Source organism: Semicossyphus pulcher, unplaced genomic scaffold, assembly GCF_022749685.1.
Source record: "Semicossyphus pulcher isolate SPU_LCO1_2020_fin unplaced genomic scaffold, fSemPul1.0.p SCAF_7, whole genome shotgun sequence".
Lineage (NCBI taxonomy): Eukaryota > Metazoa > Chordata > Actinopteri > Labriformes > Labridae > Semicossyphus > Semicossyphus pulcher.
This window is the reverse complement of record NW_027211748.1, coordinates 14,552,778-14,563,163: the sequence shown is the minus strand read 5'-3', so window position 1 is coordinate 14,563,163 and position 10,386 is coordinate 14,552,778. Positions and strand designations below refer to the sequence as shown.

The following is a 10,386-nucleotide window of genomic DNA, read 5'->3' as shown; positions in this document are numbered from 1 at the left end:
AACTCTTGGATGTAAATCAGCATGATAAGAACTAACTATAATGACAGAAACCATGTTTGAGAAAAATTTATTTAGCGTGTATTTTGATTTTATAGTTTGGCTCATGTGCCATCTGTTAACATGGAGGAGGCGGGCTTTATGACCTATACTGCAGCCAGTCAGCGGGGGGCGCTCGACATGTTTTCGCTTCACTTTTAGGGAGCTGTCATGTCGTCCATCTTTTTATACAGTCTATGTTTTTAGCAGTTCGTTGTTACATATTAGCCGTAATACACGCCGGTACTTATACACCTCTATTGGCTCTAATGGGGACCACAGATTTTTGGGCAGCTAATGCAACATTGCTAGAAATTAATTGGTTTGTCAGTTTAAGAATCACAAGTGATTTTTTATTTTATTTTATTATTGTGAAGGTTTAAATCTTTTTTTTTAATAGTTTGTTGTTTTTGAACATTTTACAAGTCTGTTTTTGCTGAATAATTTCCTCGGAGTATAAAGCTACTTTATGTCATTTGGTAGTAATTCCTTTTCTTTTAAGAACTTCTCAAGTTGATCCAAAGTAAATGTCCATAAATTCTTCACTTTTTACTGGAAACCAATTCTCTAGTATTTTGCATTCACTCGACCTGTTTTGCACCCTTGATCCCCGAGCTTACTCTAACCATTAATTATAAATATATTCAATGAACACAGTCTCTAATTCTGCTGTATTTCATTTCAAATTACCAACTACTATTAGGAGAACTTATTAGGCAGACACAGACCTGTAAAGTACTTTTAATGTTTGTCCTTTAAACCCAGAACAGACTTGTTATCCTGATGTCATATACCAACAGAACAAGGCTTTGTCCCACTACCCATCACGAGATTGTATGATAGCATGGGAAGATAATTTGTTTTTATTTCCCCTTTTGTATTTGTCTTTTGCACACTTTGTAGCCAACAATTTTATTTTAAATCGTGTAGTTATCAATATTTTTTAATTATGTTGAACACTGACAGCCAGGCAGTTATCAATAAATGGGCCAACATATAAATATATACAGTATGTTAATGACTAGTGGACCATTAGTGATGCATTTTTTTTTTTACATCATCTTTTCTGTTATATACTTTTCTGAAATGCTTTTGTATAAGTTAGAGATGGAAAAATCCAGAAAATCCACTGATGATCTGCATTTACATACAATTGTTTTGCACCATTAGCTGTTTCCTTTTCGGTTACTTCTTCTATTAACACGGTTACCAGCTTGCAATGTTTGTTTCTCCGGATTGTTACAGTGCGATTAATCCCATAAAAGCCTACATAATGAGTTGTTCGAAGAGACGTGCTGGTAGGGAAAGGATTTATATTCATTCTGCTGATGTAAGACAAGATAATGGATGCATGTATTTATTAATGATGGAATGTCTGCTCATTTGTTTGCATTCGTTTTAAATGTAGCACAACTGCATTTGGTAAAGGAACTCTCCCTTTGAATGATTTCCTCATCTATAGCATTTAGCGGCTCCTTTTTAGGATTTAAAATGTTTGAAGTTTGTTTGTGTGTGTGGATTAAGTTATAATGAAAAAAAAAAACAAAAGCATTTGCTGTCAGTATTTCATTATCTCGTGATGACAGGACATTTCAGACAAACTGCTGTCGAGTTACTTTACACGGCTTAAACTTTGATTTTGAATGAAGAGTGGATTTTGCACTTTGCTCGTACCATTGCTTTTGTTGGTAGAATTAAGGACGCCTGTTGTCAGTGTTTTCTTTTGTGTATATTTCAGCCAATAAGACTCAGTATTCAGTAAAGTGGACATAAATATATACTGGCTTTTCAGATTGGAAGTTTATTGACTTTGAAACACGGTTGAAAAAAACTCAACACAAGTTTTTAGTAACTGTTCTGGACCCTTTGATCGAATCACCTCACCATCAGTGTCAATGTTCAAATTTCCATTGGCTATTTGAAGTTTGAGGATTTTTGTTGTTGGACATGAAAAGTTGATTGTTGATGTCCATACTAATTTGTGGGTGAAGTTTAAAATCTGTTGGTAAAAGTATGTTGGAGTAATCCCCAGGCTTCTCAGCTCAGTCTGCAGGCTGCTGTGAACGCCCGGGTTTCAGGCAGTTTTTTACTACTCCACAGGTATCACAGAGTGAAACATGAAGCTTAAAATGAGCATAATACCCCCCACACACACACAAAAGTCTTCGACGGTATCCATAGCTGGGCAAACTTAATCTGCTGAGAACGATCATGTGATGTGACTGAAAGCTCCAGAACAGCTAATAAACAGACGTTGCGTTAAAGTGTATTTTGTTCGTTTGCTTTTATTTGAAAATAATTGGCTTAGTTTTCTCACTCAGAAGTCAACCTGGCCCTGTCAGCATTCTGGAAACATCTTTTATTGAATTTATGTTGTTGCTTGACAGCCAATACTTTAAATGTATTACGCTTCATTATACACCAGGCTGGGCAGGTTTCAACTTTGTTTAAACTAAAAATAAAACATTTTTTCAATAACATAAAAACTGTAAGCATCAATCAAAGCTAAAATTGTGGAATAAACATTATTTGGTAAGGACTGCTGCAGGGATGATGCATTTCTTTAGACCAACTTGGAAGTTGGCATCTCTGTGGTTTGTTTGACTAAAAGGTTTAAATGCTTTCTGGCAAACAAATAAGATAAGGGCCTGTGTCCACTAACAGCGTTTTTTGCGCTGCTGCTATTCAAAACTAATCCTCAGTCCTCAGCACAACACCTCCCTCAGAGTAAGCCGTGTTGCTGCGCTCTCAGTTGAAAATAGTCAAACTTTTGGAAAACTGCTGCGCTCGTCAATTGTCACTTCTTCCTCACAGACCAATCACAACCAAGAAGGGCGAGGTATTCTGATGTCAACTTTGTCAACAACAATGGTGGAGGAGAAGCTAATCCATTCCTTTTTTCGAGGGTACAATTTCCAGGTCTAGAGTTGCTGTTAATGCCAGGACACGATTCATTTTCCTTTTTTTTTTAATGTTTTCTGTTTGGAAATTTCATTGAATAAAAGCAATTATTAAGCATACAGAGCAATTTGCGGAACAATCACTACCGAGTGAAGCAGAAGTGCTGCCAGACAACTTTCGTAACCTAGCAACAGTAAGCGCCGGCGAGAATGGCTCTGAAATTGAGGTCGTGGGCGCTGCCAGCGCAAAAAGCATTGTTAGTGGACACCGACCCTCATCCTCGAAAATGACGACCCTCTTGGATGGAACGCAAAAGCTAACATTAGGCGCGCACTTTGGTTCAACTGTTAAGTGATTTGAAATGTTATGACAGTTTAAGACCGACTGCACTACACATAGTCAAGTTTGTATTAACTATTTAATGTACAGTTCAGAGTTAAAATCACATATCTACAATAAAATGCACATAAAGCACGTAGAGCCAGATGAAGCGAGCTCAGTTCCCCAGATGTTTGTGCGCATGAATCTTGGTGTTACCTGTAACTTTTCTTGAAGGCACATTTTTGTTCCACTTCAAGCCACGTTATGTTTATTATATCCTTTAAACTTAATAGAAAGATACTGCAATTTTCCTCATCTGCTAAATATCTTCTTGTTGAGTATTGCACGATCCCAAGCCTGGTTTGAGGAGGATTTTTTATGCTATAAAGACTCAAGACATTTTATCACATGATATGGAGAACATCATTTTGATTCATCTGGCTCTAGAAATACATTTCCAACTTTACAAAGTGAATATCATGGCTAAGATTACATTAAGAGACCGGAGATAATAGGAGTACACAATGGTCATGCAAGGAAGAAAATGGCTGATGTGACAAATTATAAACTGTAAGAAGTAAATAGTTCAAATGTAGGCGTCGGGTGACAGAAATATATAGAATACTGTTTTCTACTTGGCCATAACTATGCGGTAAATATTTAAGGACTACTTAATGAGCACAAACATTTCAGTAATAGTTTCTGCCAGTTCACATACACTCTGCTGTTCTTTGACAGGTAGTAAGGCAGGGTGGGGAGAGAGAGGTAAACCAGACCCAGGACATTTTCACAAAGCCTTCATCCACAGTTTGCGGTAAATGCTAGGTCATTTTTATGCTTTGTAACCGGACAACATGACACACACACACACACACACACACGCACTCCAAGTCCTCATGGCAATGCAGCATCATCAGAATAGCATCATTGTGTAACATGAATTGGCATTTGTGTCCCTTAATTTGGCTGATGATGGTTAATATACATTTGTCATATCATACATCTGTGTTGCAGTTGGCAGCTGCTCAGTCTACCCCCATTCCAGCTGTTGAATACACTATGAATTGAAAATGGGGATCCCAAATATATCTTTATGTTAATTTCATCACAGCTGAATCTGATTCAGTGCATTTATTGCTCACGACACAACGCCACTGATCCACCGTCTGGCACTTCCTGAAAGGTAAAAATTTCCATGTGGATAAAGTCTCTTCCCGAGGTGATCTCTTGCTCCTCCTTGAGAACGCTCTTATTTCCGTCAATGCTGGAGCAGTGAACACACCACGAGTAACAGCGTGTGTAGTTAAAACTAAAGCCATTAAAAGGTAGTCGCAACCATAGACGTCCGGTCATTGGCTTTCAAGTGATGGCTGATCTCCAAGGGTTTGTGCTTCACATCAACAGTCATCTAATACACACACGACAGAGTAATAAAGCTACAGTGTTATGAACACCACTTACTTGATTGGCATTATACTTGAAAGTTTCACATTAAAAAACAAAATTCTCTGAATTTCCAGTAAAGTATTTATAGTGAGGATAATGTACCATCAAGTCCATAACTGTGGTGTCAAGGATTTAAATGAGAGTGAACATAAAGGAAACAGGAAGTGGACTCACACGGAAAGCAGAAGAAAAGTTGTGTACGTGAGTAAGATGGGTAAATATAGAGTTTATTATACTTGATCATTTATACATCACAAACTTATTTGTGACTTATTACACGTTCTGGAGTAATAATAAGAAGAAGAAGAAAAGGACACAATGGTAGATTTGTACAATGCACTTCTGTTATAAATCAAATGAATGGGGCTGAGGCGGTTCTGATGTTTTGAGGCAATTCTCTCTAATTTTGTCGTCAGTCACGTTAAATTCACCGGTTACTTAAAGACACTTAAGGTCCAATCAGGTTCCTTCTGATGTAAGGAAAGATGAGGAAACACTTTAAATATATGTATATATATTTGACCGACGTCTCACATGAGCGCTATATAGAATTTCTTCATGGCATTAAATCGTGGTTATTTACAAATTTCAGTCAAGTTTAGGAATGTCATCAACGAGCCTTTTACACATGTTCCATAGAGACTAGATCACAGGGGGTTGTGCTGATGAACACCTTTAAGACACAGTATTCAAAAAGAAAGTAGCTGAGAATTATTCAAAAGGCAAAAAGGAAAAGCCTGATTGTTTCTCTTCTAATGTAGTCAATGTCTTAAGGGCCAGATTTTACAGCAAGCTTCATGCTCGCGTCATTTTCTCGTGACGGCACAGCAACGCCATCCCAAAACATGGAGGGATAAAATGAAACGTGAGTTATATAAAGATAAAAACATACAATCAACAGCCTTCTGTCTTTTTTTTTCTTTTTAACACTTCCTGTTTGTAAAAAGTCCCTACGGTTAATTCAGTAGCTTCTGTCGTCCTTGTAACCGTCGCGGAACAAAACTTGCATATATACAAATAATCAAGTTCCTTTAAATCGAATAAGCACAGTCTAATTAATGAGACAAAGCCTCATAGTAGCAAAAGGCAACATTAAACACCTGTCTGGTGTTTTAATACAGGTATAAGTAGCTCTTTTATTCAACAATCAGCTCTTTAAATGGAGCAGATTTCTTAAAAAAGGCCCTCCTGTTCAAACTGGTGACAAGTATAAGGTCACTCAATGCAGCACTGGTTAGATGCTGGAGACACTGATAAGAAACTTCAATGCTACACTCATCAATCCGACTGTATTCTTCCTGTTTTGTCTTGGATTGATGCACAGCAAAACTAGCACAACAGTACCGTGTAACTCAGCTCAACACAGGTCAGAAACTCTTCTTGTTGTTTTTTTTGGACACCTTCACTGATTGTTTATTCTAAAGTAAGTGATCATATAAGAAAAACAAACCCACAAAATGAACATGAATAAATTAACACTGATGCCTTGACATGGCAGTTAAACCTGAGTTCTGTTTTGGAAGTGGTCTCTTTTTTTCTTCTGATGATAGTTTTCTATTTCTATTCAGGCATTGATAAACTCTACTATACGTGTTTGAGTTACACACTCAACCGTTTTTCTGGTAAATACATACATTATTTCACAGTTTGCTGTCAAGTCCCCCCGGATGTGCCGCCCCCTATACCCACAACCCCCTACTTTATGTTGTCAACAGGCAAACTCCTCAAAGTTGCCTAGAGTCGGGTGACGAGGTAACATGTTCGGCGTGAATCCGAGACTGTCCGAGTGACTCCGGAGGGTGTCGCAGGTGCTCTGCAAGAAACAGAGGGAGGAGGGGGGAGGAGGGAAGACGAGTTCAACCGGGTTAAGGGAGGGCGTGATGAGGATGAGGGTGTGCCGAAGAAATGAGCCACAGGTAAAATGAGAGCGATCGGGACAATGGAGGAGGAAGGAGGAATTGCGCAAAAATGGAAAGAAATCATTATTTATGCAAAATGCACACAGATAGCGTGAATGATAAAGGACGGTGGATGACAGAAACATATGTGGACGATGATGAGGTAATGAATAAAACAGATTTGGAAGATCCAACATCAGCCACGTCGCATATGTTTCACAAGGCAGTGAGAAGAGAGTTCAAAGAAAATCAGGGGAAGGTGGGATAAAGATGAATGAAAGGAGGGAGAGGAGAAAGAAAACAGCAGATTTTTAGTCCTGTTTTTACACTAACATGTTCAGTTGTTATAGTGACGGAAGCTGAAACATCCACATATGTCTGCATTTGCTCGTATGTGAGAAAGTGCTCGCTGAGTAGATAACTGCTGATATGTGGATAACATCCATTGCTAGTCCCATTGGCAAAAATGGCTATTCCAGCAGACAAAGAACCATTTGTGTTTGGTGCAAACTCACTGCATGCAGACCTGTGATAACATCACAAAGTAATGCATCTAGTGATGTTATCTGGCACGGGCCTCAAATGCATTGCCTCTAAATGGACCTCTCTGCTGCAGGGAAACAAATAGATCTCTTGTGGTTTCGCCTTTTCCTACAACAATTCAATAAATACTGTTCTCACAGGTGTACTGCTCTTTATCCTAAGGGAAAGAAAGCATTATTATTCAGTGGAAAGAGCATGTTTATCTGCATAATGCAGAGAGCCAAATCTAATGCACTTGGAGAATCCAACCAACTCCCGTCTTCTGTTCGGTCGATAAATAGAGAGCACACGCCGAGCTAACCTGCCCTGACACTACGAGAGTAGAGATAAAGACGCTCACTGCAGTTGAGTAATCACCCCATCTTTTTGTTGACTGTCTGCTAAAGCCAACCGAACCATTTGTAGCCACGGAGGAAATGATGTATGAGATGGTTTCAGGTATGTATGAAAGAGAGGGACAGCATGGGAGGGAGCATCTATTATCAATGGGGTGTGCTACCTGGGGGCATGATTAGGCGTGACACCAGGGCTGGTTGGGTTCTCTGGAAACTCCTGGAATAGACATGATGAAAAGAAAGATGGGTGAGGGTGACTGAAATGAAAATAAAACACAATGTAAAAATGCTAATAGTTTAACTGCATGAAAGCGTTTCCTACAGTGTTGTAATGTAAGTACTGCAGGAAGATGACAAGCAGGGAAAACAAAAGACAATAACTGTCATCCAGAAGTGCTGATGATCACTGGCAAGCATTAAAGTTGAACTAAAAATAGCTTCTATTCAACCGCTAGATGTATCACTTTATTGTCGGGTTGTTTGTAAGTAGATGTGATGATGGACTAGTTGAAAAATGGTTATTGAATATGAGAGAAAGGAAGTACAAAAGGATGGTTTAATATAAGCATGTGGGATGAATCGGGGGGGAAAAACACAGCAAATATCACACTTTGTAAGCCCGCTAAATAAACGTTTCCTCTAGTGCCACTTTAAATTCATAAAAACTGATCTTCCAAAAAGCCAGACTGACTAAAATAACCTCCTTCAGAGCGATTTCAACATATCTCCACTTCTACAGAAGAGAATAAACATCTTCTTTTCATATTTTCTTCCACATCAGCCTTCAAACCAAACGCTGAATCCAAGGCAACAGAGCATGCAAGAACACAATTCGCATGCAGAGACAAACCCAACGCTCTTTCACCAAATTGAAGAGGCAGTGCAAAGAGAATTGCGGGTGATGAAAAAGTCTTGGGCTTGTGCGACGCTGACATTCTGCCAATAGAGCTGGATGCAAACTGGTAGATACAGTGTACTCAGGGACAAAGGGAGTTATCTGCCTTAACAAGAATCTGCCTAAATGCTTTTATATGAGAACAGCACCAGAGAAGAGGAAATGCTTTAGGCTTTGTTCCTGTGTCGACCCCTGGAGTAAGATGAAGAGAGGGATTAGTGGGTTTTAGACGTTATTTGGACTTGAGACACGAGCAGAGGTCCCCAAGTGTTAGAAAGAGCTGGATTAAGTGGTTATTAGGTTTAGGATTTGTAGTTCAATTTGCAATGGAAGGAAAGTTCTGTTATTACTGGAGATATTTGATTAAGCTGATATTGGTAATAGGACAACTAATTAAAACTTTTTCAGTTCGTGTTGATTTTGGCGCCTCCTATGGACAAAGTGGTACCTCTTATCTCTTTACCGATCTTGTCCTGTACATGTATAACATGTTTTGTAACAAAAAAAGCTTAACATTCAAACGTATAACATGCTGTGAATCTTTGCCGTGGAAAATATAGAAAAAAGGCAGCGTGAAGTTAATCGCCTCACCTGACACCGACCCCATGGCAGTGGTTACAGGCATTAAAAATATCTAGACATAATCAATCTTGCCACTGATGGTCTTGTTTGCTTTTGTCGCTCATGTAGAGGCATTAGTATTCATTTCAGTCCATTTCATAACAAGCTAAAAAAACTGTTTTAAAGCTGTAATCTCGAAGATCTGTTTCGTTCTCTTTGGCGGCACCTATGGAGATAAATAAACGGTAATTGCGGGCGCACAGTTCCCAGATATCCTTCCTATAACTCTTGATTTTCCTCGCTGACGGTCGCCTTCCTTTTTAGACTGTTTGCCTTCATCTGAGCGTTGAATGTGTTTCTTTTTCTTTGTATTTTCACTTATTTTTGAAGTTGTATCTGTAGTCATCGATCTTTTCTTTGTTTGTTCAGCCACAGTAGATTACTGTTTACTCGCAACACTTGCAGAGAGCGGGAAAGCAGCCGCTTAGCTCCGCCTACCCTCTCTGGCAGACCAACCACTGCTGGCTGATGGAAAACGTGTCACTAACTGGGCGCCACCTGTGATTTTTTCCGCAAAAGATTTTTTTCAGTCTGTAATATTGTATGCATTGTGTTACCTCATTCGGCGATAGATATAGACTTAACAGACATTTATTTAAATGAAAATCTTCTTTAAAAATGAAAATAGCAACTAAAAACAAAAATTGTGAACAAGACAGTACAAACAACAAACATCAGAAAATATATGTAATTACTTCAAGAGTGATATATAAAGAATTAAATAGATACAACTGTAAAAAATGAAATTAACCCGCAATAAATCAATCACGCTTTGTCGCGTGTTGTCCCCGCTCTCTCTTCCCCTGTTTCAAACACTATCCACTGTCCTCTACCAATAAAGGCATAAAAGGCCAAAAACATCATCCCTTTAAGACAGTATGTGTCCACTTGACTTGTGTTGATCCAACAACAAAAACTGTTGTTTTTCACAGAGAAGTGATGTAACGGTTCCACCACTGCAGCCTGTAAAACACACCTTCCGTATTTTCTCTTAGGGTTTGATTCAGCAGTATGTGCTGCATTTTCTGATGACTGATATAAAGAAGGAGCATTATAAATAATTCCTTAACTGCTCGGTATAAAGCTTACATAACAGTCTGCAGGGGAAGTGGAGGTGCCTCTGGACGCGGCGCGTTAAACCGCTGGGCTCGACAAAATGCCGTGATGTAGGGCAGGAGCGCCTCACATTACTCTAGTTTTCTTTTGGAACTTAAGATGAGGTTTATTGCCTCGAAGGCTTTGAGAATTAGTTGATCATGAAATGTTCATAAAATCTCCAGACCTCTTTGTCTTGTTCGGCTTCCTGCTCGTTCTGTCTACTCCTCACATGAATCCCACATCTGAATTTGATTAGCTCAAACTTCCACACATACAGCGGTAAAAGAAGAGC

General features: G+C 38.9%; 1 protein-coding gene across 3 annotated transcripts in view; it reads right to left on the bottom strand.

Moving 5' to 3' along the window:
- Positions 1-3,336: 3,336 nt before the first annotated feature.
- The window catches only part of asic1c (acid-sensing (proton-gated) ion channel 1c), a 104,964-nt gene continuing 97,914 nt past the window's right edge, over positions 3,337-10,386 (bottom strand). For 2 of the 3 annotated variants that reach the window (XM_069684548.1, XM_069684546.1), the window contains exons 10-11: positions 7,645-7,697; positions 3,337-6,517 (exon numbers count right to left, since the gene is read on the bottom strand). In XM_069684548.1, coding sequence (XP_069540649.1) covers positions 6,439-6,517; positions 7,645-7,697 — 132 coding nt within the window. In that variant the 3' untranslated portion in view covers positions 3,337-6,438. The remainder of the gene's footprint in view (positions 6,518-7,644; positions 7,698-10,386) is intronic. The other variant, XM_069684547.1, reaches the window with a different exon arrangement.